This window comes from Leptidea sinapis, chromosome 1 (assembly GCF_905404315.1).
Source record: "Leptidea sinapis chromosome 1, ilLepSina1.1, whole genome shotgun sequence".
Taxonomy (NCBI): Eukaryota; Metazoa; Arthropoda; class Insecta; order Lepidoptera; family Pieridae; genus Leptidea; species Leptidea sinapis.
The window spans coordinates 31,716,821-31,734,468 of NC_066265.1; the positions used below are offsets into that span (position 1 = coordinate 31,716,821).

Consider the following 17,648-nt stretch of genomic DNA (forward strand, 5'->3'; position numbering starts at 1 on the left):
TCTCCACACTGTGTATTTTCAACTTTCGTCTTCATCTTTCTATTCAACTTTTTAACCGACTTCAAAAAGGAGGAGATTATCAATTCGATCGGTATTTTTATGTATGTACACCGATTACTCTGAGATTTATGATACGTAATTCTTTTGTTCGATGAGAAATAGACGCCATTTGGTCCACTAAAATTTTTACATAGTTTGGCCCAGATGTTTTCACTTTATGAACATTTATATGAAAATTGTTGTCTACCTGAATAACATAATTGCTTTCTGTGTAGGTACGGCTTTTTTTGAGATTTCATTCAGGTTGATTATATATTAGTATTAACTGACACTAAAACGTAAAAAATAAAAACAAAACTACGTTTAAAAAAACCGACTTCAAAAACTGAAATGTATCAAATAACTAAAAATTTAATTTAATACACTTCTTATGCAAACCTTAACCTTTAATATTAATAAAATACTATTATTTGTATGTGCTAAAATAAACACCTTTCAGTTTATTGAAAATATGAAAATGTTACAATCAAATAAATAAATTATGAAGTGACTATTAGTAAATAATTATCCTTTGATTTTTTGGTAAACATGGTAACATTTAATTAGCATTTATAATATTTAATTATAGAAATGTATAGTACCTATACCTAAAAAATATTAAACGCTACCTCGCTAGAATAATACATACCCCCTTATTCATAATGGTCCGCTAAATTTAAACAGCCGCTAAGAAGTGTTTTTTCTCATTCTGACTTAGGTCAATAGAAAAAGACAGAGTGAGAATTAGCAATGCTTTAAGTTAGCAGACTATTATGAATAAGGGGGATAATCTACAATCTACAACCTCACTGAAAAATATATTTAGAACAACTATAAAAATATTTATGTTAATGTAGATATTAAAATGCCATTATGTAATTATTATAATTATTGTAATGAACTCAAAAAGTCACGAGCGATTACTTACCCAGATAAACCCTCTAGGTTTACGTAATATTTGGTTATATAACTTTTATTGTATGTAAATAGAAATATATATTATTATTGGTAGTTCATAAAAATAACTATTTTCACGTTAATACATTGAAAATTTTACTTTAGAAATTTAACTCCTTTAATTTTTCTCCGTTATAGATGTTTTTTTCTCTCAAAATAGAAAAGGAATGCGAATATATGGATACATGTAGTGGCCCCTTAATTGTTTGAAATTGGATCTGAGATCGGGCTAGTGCGTAAGTTGTAGCCAAATTCGGTCCGAGATTTCTATATCTGTATTTTTACGGCTACGGATGAGACTCTGATCGGACTTAGTGCGAAAGCGCTGTAACAATAGAGTATGGGCCGGTGTGATCACATGCACCATCAGGTTACCTGAATGTATACTTGTTTGTCCACCTCTTCCAAAAGATTGCCAGTCTTACGGTATCTACTGTGTTTAAACAATAAAAGGCATTTATTTTCTCAAAATTGATTCCTTTAGAATTCTTTTTTATGTCATTTCTAATAACTACTAGATACTACTACCGCTTCGGAAACAAATGGCGCTCCCAGCATTCTTTTTTGCGCTCTTTTCAATAAAAATATACAATATTGTACAGTCATTTCTATCGCTATAAAGAAATCATAATCTAGTCCCAGGCTGTCCGATTCAGCAGTGGAGTAATAGGATTTACGACAGAGCCATTTTTTTATAAAACATTTAAATTTATTTATAGATAATGCCTGAACTGTGGCTGGGACTTTATTATAGAAGTGTATAAATTTACCCTTAAAGCTATTATGTATCTTATGAAGCAAGAAATAATGGATTTTCATAATAATTCTCATACGTTAAAGTAGAGAAACCATCAATCCAATGTAAGTCACTCGTGTATACACGTTTAATTAAAATTGTAATTGGACATAAAATTCACTTCCAATTATATTTATCATGGTTATCGCGTCAATTACAGAAATAAACCACTATCTAAATGGCATTTTATCACAATCCATTTTGTATTAGATATCGACCATTTAGATTAATTTCGCGAAACGCCTGCAAACTTTATCTACTTACCTTTAAGTAAATAAAGAATAAACAATATGTTATGTTTTTTAAAGTGATAACCCTCACTTCTACGATTAATACACAAATAAAATTTGAAAAACAAAATTTTATGAACCATGCGGCATTCGAACCCACGAGGGAACGGAACGCCGGAGGTCGTGGGTTCGAATCCCGCATTTACAAGAGCGACATCTCAAGTCAATTTCCTAATATGCAAATATTGGGGTTGAGCAGGTTATCAACTGTAAAGTAGATCCTGTAGATGAAGCCACAACCTGAGAGTTGAACAAAGCAAACAGAATTTTATAACGTACTCGAACGATTAGCTCAGTTGGTTAGAGCACCGGCACGGAACGCCGGAGGTCGTGGTGAATCCCGTATCGCTCATAAAATTTTGTTTTCAAATTTTATTTGTGTAAATAAAGAATGCTCCGAGAATTCCTTGTAACGTTTCTTCTCGAGTGTGTCACGTGTTTAGTCACAGTAATTTGCATCTGACAGATATAATATGTAACATAAATGCTATAAAAATTACACTGACAGATAATCATAAAAAGATAATCATAAAAAAGTGGTATTTAAACAATAAGAAATGTAAATTTATGCAAATTACTTTTTTTTAATTTTTTCTTTTAATAAAAAAAAAACTTACACTCTTTATTTCTTTTATGATCTAACTAATGAAAATAGTGTTTCTGACAGCCAACTAGTGGGGTTATGTGTGTTTCTCACGGGGTCTATATCTGCTAAACATTTCTTGAGCGAAAAATAGTTGGTCTGCTTTTCACCGGTGCCCATGCAAATGCCTCATGAACTGCCAAGGGTTTAGGTTAACGTAGCGACATATTCAAATTCAAATTCAACCGGGACTCAAACCGTGTTATATTACAACTCCAGTGTGGAAGGAATATATGAAATTGAAAAATATAACTAATACCCTTGAATTTTATATAATTTTATTCACGTCATTATTATTTGTACCCACAGCCCACTTTAAAATCTATCCCCCTCGATTCTATACATATATCCTATTCTATCGTAGACCGTAAATTTGTATCTTAAGGCGAAGAGTAGGCAGAAAACACGCAAACAAGGTGTTTTTAGACAAGTTTTGTGGTGAAAATATAGCATTTGGAGCTATAAACACTACTTTATCCTGTTACACATACCCTTAAGTCTTACTTGTAGGTTGCTAATGCTTGCTGTTAGTTAAACTTAACGCTCCAGAGCTATTATGAACTACCAGTTTTGTTTGCAGTTAAACAAGTTTTTTCTCGGCATAATGCGTTTGTTTAGTATACTGCTCTCATAAAAGTTGTTCTTATAGCTTTTACTTTTTTGTGTTGGTACATTTATTAAGATTAGTAATCAATAATGAGGATTGTAAGCAATTAAACTGTTTGCACCTGTTAAAATGTTAAATTTTCGACTCAAGAATTTTGAAAATATTGGCTTTGTTACATAGGAGCCGTGAACTCATATCGCTCAAGGTCGCCGGCATTTAGTGTCGCCTTAAGGGCATACATAATAAATAGATTGAAGCCGTATAGACATGGCCGGCTTAGCCGCGTGAAATAAAATGGGCACATCAGCAAGACTTGTTTTACATAAGCCATATAAAACTATTTCAATTTGTTGCCATATAAAACTATTTTATGTCAACTTCAAGTTACAAAATATCATCATAGGCACAAAGTGAATTTGCTAGAAACTGTCATAACCATAAGGAACACGAAATAGCACCAGGAACAGACATAAACTTATAATGCCTAAAACTCGGCTAAGTCGACTTAGTAAGTCTTTTGTGGGGCGATATACAGGGTGTCCCGTAATCAGTGGACCAACGGGATACCCGTGATAGGGGTGGTCATCATCTATCGAAAACACCAAATTTTTCTGTTCTAGGGCCAGTAGTTCAAAAGATATGATTTTTTAAGCATTATTTTGAAAATTCTACCCTTATCAACACAAAAGTTGAAAAAAAATATTTTTTATTTTTATTTTGCCCTGTTTCTTAACTTAAGGTGGCTGAGGAAACATGTGTCTTCACAATTAAATCCATTTTTGTGAATAAATATTGCCAAATTGAAAATTAAAAACCAAAACATGCGCAAATATCAAATAACTAAATTTGGAACGTGATGTTTGAAGCAAGCTAGTGCAAAAAAAATGTATGACAGCCTTGCGGACCATTATTTAAAAAACATCTGCAGTTCATACTGATTCCAAAAAGGTATAACAATATTACATTTTACAAAAAAAATAACTTAATAACCAATTTTAGACTCCAATTGCGAGAAACATTTAAGCGCTATCTATTCTGAGAATTATTTTGTTATCGAGAGAGAGATAACACAATATGCTATCTCTTTCTCGCTCAGGTACCTTTTTCGTTTACGGGGTCCTATTGGCCGACGCCTATGATCCCCACACCCTAATTTTTCAAATTATTCTTAGTTTCATCAGAGACTTGCTCATAGCTCGTAGCTGCACACGTGTTTTTTACTTCGCTACCATTACGACTCTTTTTTTTGGTGACTGACGCTTGAATTGGACCTTGTTTGTCTTTGTGATTTGGATACTGTTTGCCCGGATTTTATAAAATGCCTAATACCTATACTCCTCGTGAATATGCTGAGATGTATTTTATTTACGGTCTGTGTAATGCAAACGCTCGGCAAGCAGCCCGTACGTATCGTGAGCGCTATCCTAATCGCGACCGCTATCCGGATCATCGAATTTTTCTCCGTGTAAATAACGCGTATTTAGAAGGCAGAATTCCCGGAGCTGCAAACAACGTGGGAAGACCTAGAAGAGTCGATGAACTTCAAATACTGGCCGAAGTGACAGAAGAACCTTCTACGAGTGTTCGTCGTATTTCAAGACGTACTGGTATAGCAAAAACAACAGTACATCGCATTTTAAAAAGAAACAGTTTATACCCTTATCATATTCAACGAGTGCAGGCACTATTACCTGCTGATTATCAACGGAGGATAGATTTTTGTGCAGAGATGCTTCGCCGATGCCGACAAGATCCACTATTTTTCAATTCAATATTATGGAGCGATGAATCGTGTTTTAAAAGAGTTGGAGTGTTTAACATTCATAATTTACATGAATGGGCTGTTGTGAATCCACGTATTGTACGAGAAGATAGATTCCAGCACCAGTTTGGAGTCAATTTGTGGGCTGGAATCTTAGATGGTAAACTTATTGGTCCATTTGAGCTCCCACCGAGGCTTAATGGTGCTCGGTACTTGCAATTTTTAAGAAATGACTTAAGTAATTTATTAGCAAATGTACCACAGGAGGTATGTGAGAGGATGTGGTTACAGCATGATGGCGCACCCGCTCATTATTGCAGACAAGTGAGGGAATATTTAAACGAGTCTTACCCAAGTAGGTGGATTGGACGAGGAGGTACAATCCCATGGCCAGCTCGATCACCTGATCTTAATCCATTGGATTATTTTTTATGGGGATATTTTAAAGAATCCGTATATGAAACCGTTAACGATAACGAAAGACAGCTAAGACAAAAACTGAATGTGGTGAGTGAAAAAGTCAAAAATAATGAAAGGGCGTTAAAAAGTTTAAAAAGAAATTTTATAAGAAGATGCCGGCTATGCCTTAGAGTAAGAGGAAGACATTTCGAACATTTATTATAAGAAATAAATGAAAAAATTCTAACTATTTACTTTTGTTTTATTGTAAATTCCGCCAAGAAATTGCTATCTAATGTTGATTTAAAATAATTATTGTCTTTTATTGTTTCACAATAATGATTAATTATACCTTTTTGGAATCAGTATGAACTGCAGATGTTTTTTAAATAATGGTCCGCAAGGCTGTCATACATTTTTTTTGCACTAGCTTGCTTCAAACATCACGTTCCAAATTTAGTTATTTGATATTTGCGCATGTTTTGGTTTTTAATTTTCAATTTGGCAATATTTATTCACAAAAATGGATTTAATTGTGAAGACACATGTTTCCTCAGCCACCTTAAGTTAAGAAACAGGGCAAAATAAAAATAAAAAATATTTTTTTTCAACTTTTGTGTTGATAAGGGTAGAATTTTCAAAATAATGCTTAAAAAATCATATCTTTTGAACTACTGGCCCTAGAACAGTAAAATTTGGTGTTTTCGAGAGATGATGACCACCCCTATCACGGGTATCCCGTTGGTCCACTGATTACGGGACACCCTGTATATGCTTTTACAACGCCCAGATAATGTTCAAAACAAATGTATTACGAAATTCAAAAGAATTGTTAAAAGACGTAGGTATATGTGGTAAAGGTTACTATAACATAAATGGCTTTCTTAATGATAGACACAGATTGGAAATGGAGTGACCACCCTCAGACTATTAAATAATAAGTCTTATAATCCATTGTAACCAAATTTTTTATGAAAAAAATGAAGCCCGCTGAGTTTCTTGCGCCCTATTTTCTCAGCTCTGAGGCATACTTTTTCAAATGGGTGGTAGTTTTTGACTTCTCATATCCTATCTATCTATATATATCGTTATTTGTTATATTTGAAATCCTTTAATTAGTGGCGGATCTCACTTTGAAATATAACAAATTGTTTACGCTTTTTCACCTTTTCCTTATGACATAGTTTGTTTAAGTTATAAACGACATATTTTGGGATATGATGATATTATGGTGACAATAATATGAATCAGTCAGTCGAAAGTTGAGACGTATCGTGGAGTACGTCTCTGGGCTCACGTAGGCCGATTGGTGCGGGCTGTAGACACTAGACGTTGACTCATCTATGTGTCATTTGGTTTCTCAATATATTCTCTTTGTTACATTGTTTTGTTTACACTTTCGAAACTTGAAAGGATTCAAATTCAAATATTTTTATTCAAAACTAGTTGACCCGACAGACGTTGTTCTGTATATAATAAACTAGCTGCCCCGACAGACGTTGTTCTGTAGATAATAAAAAAAAAATATTTTATAGGAATTTGCCAATAATCAAAACATCAAGAATTATAACGTAAAACATTCTCCCTGTTGTTATAATTAAATTGTTTCACAGCGGAACTGAACCGTGCGTCACTAAAATCTCTCATGGAAAATATGTCCATACAAAACAAATATTGAAAATAAAAATAAGTATGAGTCCCAAATCAAAATAAAAACAATCCTATCTCTCAAGTTGGACCAAACTGCACTCCATGGAGTAATCCCCATTAAAATCCGTTCATTTTAGGAGTTGGAGGAGTTTAGGAGTCCATCGCGGACAAACAACGTGACACGTAAATTATATATATTAAGATAAAATACTGTTTTTTTTTATGAATTTGTCAATAATATTTCATAACATCAAGAATTATTTCGTAAAATATGCTCCCTGTTGTTGTAATGAAATTGTTTTACAGCAGAACTGTCAAACCGTGCGTCAATAAATTCTCTCATAGAAAATATGTCCATACAAAACAAATATCGGACGACGGGGGACACATCAAAGGAAAAACAAAATTGTTGTTTTTATTTAATTCCGAACACTTTCACATTTATTCACCTTTTAAACCTTCCCTGGACTTCCACAAATAATTCAAGAGCAAAATTAGCCAAATCGGTCCAGCCGATCTAGAGTTTTAGCGAGACTAACGAACAGCAATTCATTTATGTTTAGATTTGAAAGAGCGACATCTCAAGTCAATTTCCTAATATATTAAATTATTGGGGTTGAGCAGATTATCAACTGTAAAGCAGATCCTGTAGACTGTAGAGTGTAGGTGGAGCCCACGACCTAAGAGTTCAATAAGATATACCAAAATTTACGATACATGCGTACGATTGGCTTTTTTTTTATGGAATAGGAGGACAAACGAGCGTACGGGTCACCTGGTGTTAAGTGATCACCGCCGCCCACACTCTCCTGCAACACCAGAGGAATCACAAGAGCGTTGCCGGCCTTTAAGGAAGGTGTACGCGCTTTTTTTGAAGGTACCCATGTCGTATCGTCCCGGAAACACCGCACAAGGAAGCTCATTCCACAGCTTCGTGGTACGAGGAAGAAAGCTCCTTGAAAACCGCACTGTGGAGGACCGCCACACATCCAGATGGTGGGGATGATATCGTAACTTGTGGCGAGTCGTGCGAAGGTGAAATTCGGCGGCAGGAATCAGGTTAAACAGCTCTTCGGAACACTCCCCGTGATAAATGCGGTAGAAGACACACAATGAAGCGACGTCTCTACGCAACGCCAAGTGATCCAGCCGTTCACAGAGTACTGGGTCCCCGTCAATTCGAGCTGCTCTGCGTTGCACGCGGCCAAATGGATCGAGCTGATACTGGGGTGCGCCAGACCAGAGATGACAGCAATACTCCATGTGAGGCCGGACCTGCGCTTTGTAGAGCGCTAGAATGTGGGCCGGCTTGAAGTATTGCCGTGCTCTATTTATGACGCCCAGTTTCTTTGAAGCCAGATTGGCTTTGCCCTCCAGATGGCCACGGAATTGGCAATTGCTCGAGATTTCGAGACCCAGTATTCCGATACTAGGCGAGGCTTTAAGGGAAGTGTTCTCGAAGAGCGGTGATACGGCAAATGGGGTTTTTTTTATGGTAAACGCGCAAACTTGAGTCTTCTGGGGGTTAAATTGAACAAGGTTCAACTTACCCCATTCCGCGACCTTCTCGAGAGAGGACTCGATAGAAGACACAAGTTTCTCCCGGCACTGGTCAACGTTTTCCCGAGAGAGACCTGCATGGCCCGTGTATACGGCATCACCAGTGCTGTCGTCTGCATAGCAATGCATGTTGGTGGTGTCCAACATATCATTGATATGCAGAAGAAACAGCGTGGGAGATAGCACACAGCCTTGGGGCACTCCAGCGTTCACGGGCTTGGGATTCGAGCAATAACGACCTGTATGCTGCGCCCAGTGAGGAAGCTGGAGGTCCACTTGCATAAGCTCTCGGGAAGCCCAAATGATGGAAGTTTTGCGAGTAGCGCCTTGTGCCATACACGATCAAAGGCCTTCGCTATATCCAGACCAACTGCCAGGCCTTCCCCCTTGCTTTCAATAGTCGCCGCCCATCTATGTGTTAGGTATACCAGAAGATCGCCAGTCGACCGACCATGGCGAAAGCCGTAATGCCGGTCGTTGATCAACTGGTGACCCTCAAGGTATACCAAGATCTGGCGGTTAATTATGCTCTCCATGATTTTGGAGAGTAGGGAGGTAATAGCAATAGGCCTGTAGTTTGCCGGATCCGAACTGTCTCCTTTTTTTGGGATCGGATGGACAAGGGCTGACTTCCATGAATCAGGGACTACGCCTTTTGAATAAGAGTGCCGGAATAAACGCGTTAGCACCGGCGTCAACTCAGGGGCACACGTTTTAAGCACGATTGGAGAAATAACATCCGGCCCGCTCGACTTCCTGACGTCCAACGAAAACAGAGCTCGCCTAACAGTTTTCTGCCGGAACTGTACTTCAGGCATGGAGCTCTGACACCGCGGGATGGTCGGCGGTGTTTTTCCGTTGTCGTCAAGAGCCGAGTTGGAGGCAAAAAGAGTGCACAGAAGATCGGCTTTCTCTTTTGCCGTATGGGCCAGGATGTCATTCCTCATGTGCAACGGCGGCATGGACGGCTGGTTGAAGTTACCAAGAGCAGCTTTCGACAACGACCAGAACTTGCGTGTTCCGGTCGGGTAACTGGAAAGCTGCTCGCCAATTTTGACGACGTGCTTCGATTTCGCACGGGCGATTTGCCGCTTTAAAAATCTGGAGGCACGGTTATATTTCCTCTTCAGAACTTTGCAGTTCGGATCCTTTGAGCCCAGCGCCGCAACCCAAGTTCGATACGCCTGTTTTTTGCAGTCAGATGCTGCTTAAACTGACGCATCGAACCAGGGCTGTGATCTGCCACCGATCGGTACTACAGAGCTTGGTATAGAAATATCCATGCCCTGCAGTATCACATCGGCTACTGCAACGGCGCAGGCGCTAGGATCATCCGAAGGGAAACAAACCCTGCCCCAAGGGTAGGATGCAAAAAAGGAACGCATCCTATCCCAATCTGCTGACTTGTAGTGCCAAACGCGGCGGTTCGCTGGTGGTTTGCGACGGTGGCGTCGGATAGGCAATACACTCCTGACCAGGCAATGGTCGGACGTTCCGAGAGGGGCGTCGACAGAGACCTGGTAACCATCGGGATGTGTAGTCAGCAGAAGATCTAATAAGGACGGCATGTGGGATCCATCCGGGAGCCGCGTCGGCGACTCAACCAATTGGGACAGACCGTACGCCAATGCAAAATTATGCACAGATCGCCCTGCGTAGTGTGTGGTACGTGATCCAAGCCATTCGACATTGTGCCCGTTGAAATCACCCAAGACTACGATTTCAGCGGAGGAGATCTGAGCAAGCACGTCATCAAATGCTGCTTGAACGCAGCCCATGAGGTGATCCGTTTCTGCGTTACCACTATGGGACCTGTAGACACACGCATAGATGCGGACGCGGTCCTCTAAATCTACGCGGAGCCAGAGAGTAGACAGGCCCCTACCCTCAAAATTGCCGAGACGGCGACAGCAGATATCCTCCCTAACGTACACACATACCCCGGCATGAGGCATGAATATATGCTCAATTTTGTACCAGGGGTACGTTAAATATGACGTATCGCTAGGTCGAGATATCTGCGTCTCCGTAAGGAAACAAACGCTGAGCTGGAAAAAGCGCTCGGACGGAACCCGAATGGTTGCGGGTTCGAGTCCCGCAAAGTTCATATATTTTGGTTACAAATTTAATTTGTGTACAAAAATTGTAATTCTATTTAACTTTTCGTCATGCTCGTCTCGTGCCTTATGTTCATAAAAAAAATCAAAGAATGTCACTACACATGTTTTTTGAAATAATGACGGGCGCGTAACCCGCTGATGCGCCCTTACAAATATAAGGTCACAATGACCTTTAAAGTTTAAACACCGCCGAAAAAAAGCACTCGCTCGTTCACAAGATGACTGAGATGGTACCTAACTATCTTGTTTTATACGTTAACGGTTGCATCAAAAGTAATTTTCAAACTGTGTGTAAAACAATACCAGAAAGTGGATTTCAAAGACTTTTGTACATATTACATTTATAGACTATAACAAGCTACATATATTTATGGGAAGACAATAATAATAAGAAGACACACTTTCACACAAATTATCAAGCCCCTAAGGGGGCGTCCATAAATTACGTGAGATGTTTAAGGGGGGGAGGGGGTCGAGCCAAATCTCATCATATCTTACGTTGGAGAGAGGTCTCAGCAATTATCACGCAATTTTTTTTCTGATTGAAACAAATTAAAATATACTATTTTGGTCCATTTAAAGCCCGATTGTTCACTAATTCGTTCGAAAAATAATAATTTCATTTATACTTCGACATTATACATCAACTGACTGTCGAACCACCAAAATTTGTTTAATACCAAATAGCTTAATTTACATTATATAGATTTTTTTCTTTTTACAATAACAATCCAACGCGTTTATATAAGAAACCCACATTTTAAAAAATCTTACGTGAGATTGGGGGATGGGGGACGTGGTTGAATAAAATTTCATGAAATCTCACCAGGGGGGGAGGGAAGGACAGAAAATTGAGAAAAAACACCTCACGTAATTATTTTATGGACGACCCTTAACTAGGCATAATAATATGTATACATACTTTGTCCTCCTCGTCGATAAAAAAAAACTATGGGTTCCAGACGATTTATTAAATACGACATACATATTTAAACGAACATAAATATAATATAACCATCAATGACTCGGAAACAATCAATCATATTTATTAATTTATGCAAATATTTAAAAAAAAATCTACTAGAATTCGAACCACTAGGCCATGGGGGCCATCAAACAAAAGGATTTAAAGATGTTGCTGTCAGGTGCAGCCAAATACATTTCTGTTTTTTTTTTCTAATTTTAATTCTTATAATCCCTATTATTAATAAAGATAATTAGATAGCTACATTGATTAAAAAATTAATTGCATTGCATTTTTATTCAAAAAAAAATAATCGGTTTTATTATTTTATTTGTCAAACGGTAAATATTGTTTTTTTTTTTAATCCACACTAAAAATAACAATATTGGATTATACGAGATACATACGTATGGATATACGGACGTAATTATGATAATATTGGGGATTTAATGAAGCTGTTATCTTAATTACATGTATCTATTACATAGCCTGGCATATGTTAGCGAACGGATATATATCAAGCTGTGACGTATTTAATATTACGTATACTGATACAGCACAAAGGCCAAAATTAGTTGTTCGAGTCACCTGTTGATGTAACACGTGTCCTAACGCGATACGTACTACGCTCGCGACTTTCTGTTCTCGTACGAAAATACCTACTTCATACAAATTCAAATATCCTGTCTGCGAAATATAATATCACATTAGAATCTTTTGTAAAATAAAATCAAACTATTGTAGTTATTAATTAAACAATAAAGGATTACCAAAAGGCATAAAAAGGCATTTATTTTCTCAAAATTGTTTCCTTTAGAATTCTTTTTGATGTCATTTCTAATAACTACTAGATACTACTACCACTTCGGGAACAAATGGCACTCTGAGAGAGAAGAAGAGGCGCAAGAAACTCTCCTAGCATTCTTTTTTGCGATCTTTTCAATAAAAATATACAATATTGTACAGTCATTTCTATCGCTATAAAATAATCACAATCTAGTCCCAGGCTGTACGATCATTTAGATAAAAAAACCGGAGGCTGTAAGAAAAACAGTTATGTGTTGTCGAGTTTAAGTGTAGAAATCACAATGGCAAGGTTTCCATATATCGTCCTCAAATTTTATTAGACTCCTAATAGATATACATTCGCAATATAAACAATTCAGCCGCCCAACTGAGCTTCTTTCAAGTTACTATTTCTGGAACTTGTTCCGAAAGTAGTAAAACCGTTTTCCCCACTCCTTACAAAAAGTATACTTCTAAGTCACATTATTACTTTTTATTACTGTCAGGTGATAGTATATTTACTTGTCCTGGACTCTAGGAATGTCAGAAAATATCAGAGGTCTTGAAAAGTTAGTAATTGTTAATTGCAATGACAAGCATATTAAAAGAAATTCAGAAACTTTTATCTGAAAAAGGGCAACTAAGATACATTATTTACTTCCAGTGCTCTAAATGACTGTTCAACGATAAATAATTTGCTAGTTTAGGAGTCTATGCCATACAGGTATCTTAGTGTTCCAGATATCCATCATTGATCAACTAGTTTTTTGAAGTGAAAATGTCTACAAAATATGTGCTATCCAATGTACTTAGTATGAATAGGCAAAAAACAAAAGTACTTCTACAATGCATTTGCATTAACAGTTAAATATATTGTTCAAAAAATGCTCTCAAATATGAAATTATTATTTCTAGCAAAAGCAAGTTTCCTATATAACTTTTTAATTAAAGAAACAAGTATATATTTATAACATGAATTAATGTAATATATATAAAAGTGTTAGGCAGTTTTTATGTAAAAATTTCTATTACTATTAAAATTTTCAACAATGTTTTTAGTAAATTCACAATACTTAGGGCCTCACCAGAGGGCATGATGCCTAATTTATTATGGATAATTTGGTAAAACCAATAAATAATTTTATTTTATTTATTATTATTTATTTATTTATGATCTTTATTAAGTGACCCAACTTCATCATGTTAATGAGAGTGCTAATTATAAAAATATATGAAACAGCACTGATACTTGAAATATTATAATATATGGAATTTGTATACTAATTAAAAAACATATTAACATACATAATCACAGTCGGTTTCAGCTTTTATAATAGAAGTCTTCATTTCAAAATTTTCACCTAAATACAATGTATTTTTCATTCAAGAAATACATGAGAAAGAAGCAATTAGCAATCCCTGTACAACATATATTATGTGCTCGACCCAAACTGGTGACTCAAGCTATAAGTTTAATAAAAAATCAACATAGGGAGGTTTCTGGTAATTACACAAACAGGCCTTACCTTAGCATATTCCTGAAATTTTCTAGTTCCCGTATACTGTTGGATAATCTTGCAAAAGCATTAAAAAGTGCAACTATCTCGGATCGGTGAAGCCTCTTATTAGATTTATGCCTCAATGGTAGTTTGCCTTGGTCAGGATCACCCTCACTGTCCCATTTACCAGAGAAAAGGATTTTCAGAGCTGTGCCCAATCCTTGAGTCTGCAATTTACCCCACAATTTACATTTATCACATCCAACACAGTCCATAATTCTTGAAATGTTCCTAAAGTGTTCTCGGAACTCATTTTTCAACTGTGTTGCTTGAAGACCACCATTAAACATTAGAGACTCATTAAAATGCTCTGGGAATGTATATATAATACCGAGCATGTTACTAATGGCATTTCTTGTTTCTTCATCTTCAGTTGGATTTCCTGTAAAATAGTCTTCACGTTCCAAATAAGGACCTGCTTTTGCTAGTGCTCTCATTTCTAATAGGTATACAAAGTACAAGTTTTTGAGCCAGTTGGGTCCTTCTCCAAATGTTTGTGATGGATCAAATCGCCTCTGAAATTCTGCAATATTGGGACCCCATTCTCCTTCAGGAGAAGCGGCAAAGCCTATTCCCTTTTCTGATAGTAAGTACTTAGAGCACAAATGAATGTTAATGCTACTATGAAGACCTGATACTGCACGATAAAATACTCTTTTCTCTAAACACATATTACCCAAATCTGAACTGAGGACATGAGGAAACGACTCATATGGATTCGACTTTGGACGAAAGCAATTTTCCTGGTAGATACTTCTCCATATCCTGTGTGCTGATGGTCCTTTATATCCTGTATACCGTTCTGGGTTCAATGAAAGGTCAACATATTCTGCCTCAACATCCTTGTCGTCATTCTGACAGAAATTTTCAACTGAATCATCATAGGCTTTCCATTTGGCTATTTCAAATTGATTAGCAGCACTAATAGTCATGTTCAAGTAACCCAGATCTGGATCATGATCAGAATCTCCTTTACATTTGCTTTGTGTATTCTCAGAATACTTTGTAGCTGGAGATTCTTCCAAATACTCATTTTCATACTCACTATCATAACCAGGGACACTTTCTTTAGAACAGGTTTTAATGTGACAATATTTCATGGCGCACCTACTATCATCAGCCCAAAATGGACACTCCTTCTTCAAATTTACCTTGTAGAAGCGAAAGTAATCCTTGCTCACTAAACTCTGGATACGAGGAAATATTTTTACATTGTTGAAATAGTCAATCGTATCGACATTGCAAGAGCAATCACCGAGCGAACCATGAAGCGAATCAAAACAGGCATTGCTATCACAAGGAGCTGTCTCGAATAATTCTGTGTCGAAACCCACGGCCTGAACTTTCACTACCGCGAAAATAATAAATACAACAAAACAATTTTTGTACACCATCTTTCTCAAATATAAATTAAAGTTCCGTACAGAAAGTTCCTTGTTCGAGACATTGAGCAGAATCAAAATCCTCAAAGTGATTTACTATGTGAATCGCGAAAAAGTGAAAGTGTATTCTAATTGTAACAAAATAAACACACGTCTCTACGTCCACACATCACTTTACAAACAGTGATATTTCTCATAGCATAATAATTTACGAGATAGATACGAATTTTGACGATCGTAACAAGTAAACAATAATTTTGATAAGCAAATACTTTTTTTTAGGATTTCATGACCTGGTAACTAAGACCTTTAAGTCAAGTCTTTTTTATTATCTAAATATACTTTTCATTTCACAGTTCACTTCACTTTATTTTATGTTGTTGGAATTGTATTCTTAATATAATTTATATAATGGTTTATAACATCTTTTGTCTCTTAATAAATGATCAGGTGATCAAGTGGAGGCGGCCGGAATGAAAAATCACATAAAATTTTTGAATCACTGATTTCACTAGCCATCACAAATATGTCAATCAGAAATGTTTGCCAGTCGAAAATAAGATATTCCACAGTTCCTTCATTTAAATTGCAATGTGGGCTAATTTTATTCTCAATATTTCATCATATTTCTTTTATAAAAAAGAGGATATAGTAAGATTTAGAATTAACTGTAAAATTAGTTAAACCTTTTAATAAGCTTAAAGCTGTTACTATTAAAAAGTTCTTAAAGTTGTGAATTACGCGTATTCTTATTAATACCTAATAAACTGCATATGATTCTGCTGTAATAAGCAAATGCGAAGGGCAAACATGAAACCAAAAAGTACTTGCGGTGGGCGATTATGACATATACTCATGAAATCATTATAATTTTAAGAATGTCTCGAGATATCTCGATAATAAAAATTAGGAGTTACTGATTCTGGAGGTATTTATGTCCGCGAGTCGACGTAGATCAAAGCAAGCAAACACGATGGTTGATGATGGTCAGGTCAACTCGGCTCGCGTCGGTCGAGTCGACTGTCGTGTTAATAATTGCGTGGGAAAGAAGGGGACAGCACTATGCGCCACGCTGATTGCACTCACAATAATAATATTATTGTCTCAGCAGTGTACATACCCTACTATAATGATAATAGAATAGTGATGCATCTGACTTATTAAAATTATATTACACACATAAACTGCAATAAACTTGTAAGTAAGTATATTGTTGCGTAGCAACCCTTCGAAGTATATGACGAGAGTTGTCAAACTTCAAGACTTTGTTAATTTCAACAGCTCCATCAGCATTACTCGTAGCTCAGCGGAAAAGTGTTTACTTTAGACGCTGTAGACCCGGGTTCGATACACCTACCAGTGTATGGATTTTTTTGGGTTTTGTGAAGTTAAAGGAAATTTCTAGTTAGTTCAGGATCAAATCGAACAGAAAAAAAGGGATGGAAAATGTGTAAGCAGGATAAAAATGGTTAAAAGAATTTTCTAGTACAATTTAAATTTAAAGATGGAATGGGAGAATCATTTTGAAAATAGAACGGATCCGGGGGTATATAAGCCGTACTAAGCGTGGCCTACGGCAGTTCTAGTTCTGACTCGCAAGTGTAAAGAAGAAGAAGAAGAAAAGAAGAAGTAGTGAAAAGTGGAAGTGTTCCAAGAGGAAGAAGATAGAAGAGACTTAGTGTTCGGTGCGGTGTGACGCGTTGAAGGTACCGCCGCTCACAAGAGGAACAGCGGCAGACCGGCGAAGTGCAAGTTCAGAAAAAGTGAACGCAAATAAAGACTCGTTCCTATAAGCGGAGTATTATTTCCAATCCCTGACCCACTCCCGTGTCAATTGGTGTCAGAAGTGGGATTGGAAAGATGCCATTAGTGCCCAGGAACGAAAAGGGAGTGACCACGCGAGCGGGAGCAGCTGCAGCGGCAGAGGACGAGTCACAACAAGCATCCGGCTCTGAACTCAGTGCGTGCGTGTCAGCACCGCAGGCTCCTGCCGTAGACATCAGCGCGCTCATGCAGCAGATGGCCACCATGATGAAAGAGCAAGCGCGCCGACAGGAGGAGCAGCTGCGGGGCTTGCAAGAGGAACAAGCGCTCCGACAGGAGGAGCAAGTGCGTCGACAGGAGGAGCAGCTGC

General features: G+C 37.1%; 1 protein-coding gene across 4 annotated transcripts in view; it reads right to left on the minus strand.

The window, feature by feature from the left end:
• LOC126979888 (ero1-like protein) overlaps positions 1-15,864 on the minus strand; it is a 26,554-nt gene extending 10,690 nt beyond the window's left edge. For 3 of the 4 annotated variants that reach the window (XR_007732941.1, XM_050829573.1, XM_050829502.1), the window contains exon 1: positions 14,100-15,863. Coding sequence is in view for 2 of the 4 variants with exons in the window: in XM_050829573.1 (XP_050685530.1) it covers positions 14,100-15,526 (1,427 nt within the window). In the remaining 2 variants the exon portion in view is untranslated. Of the gene's footprint in view, positions 1-14,099 lie in introns of all 4 variants that reach the window. The other variant, XR_007732949.1, reaches the window with a different exon arrangement.
• Between the last annotated feature and the right edge of the window lie 1,784 nt (positions 15,865-17,648).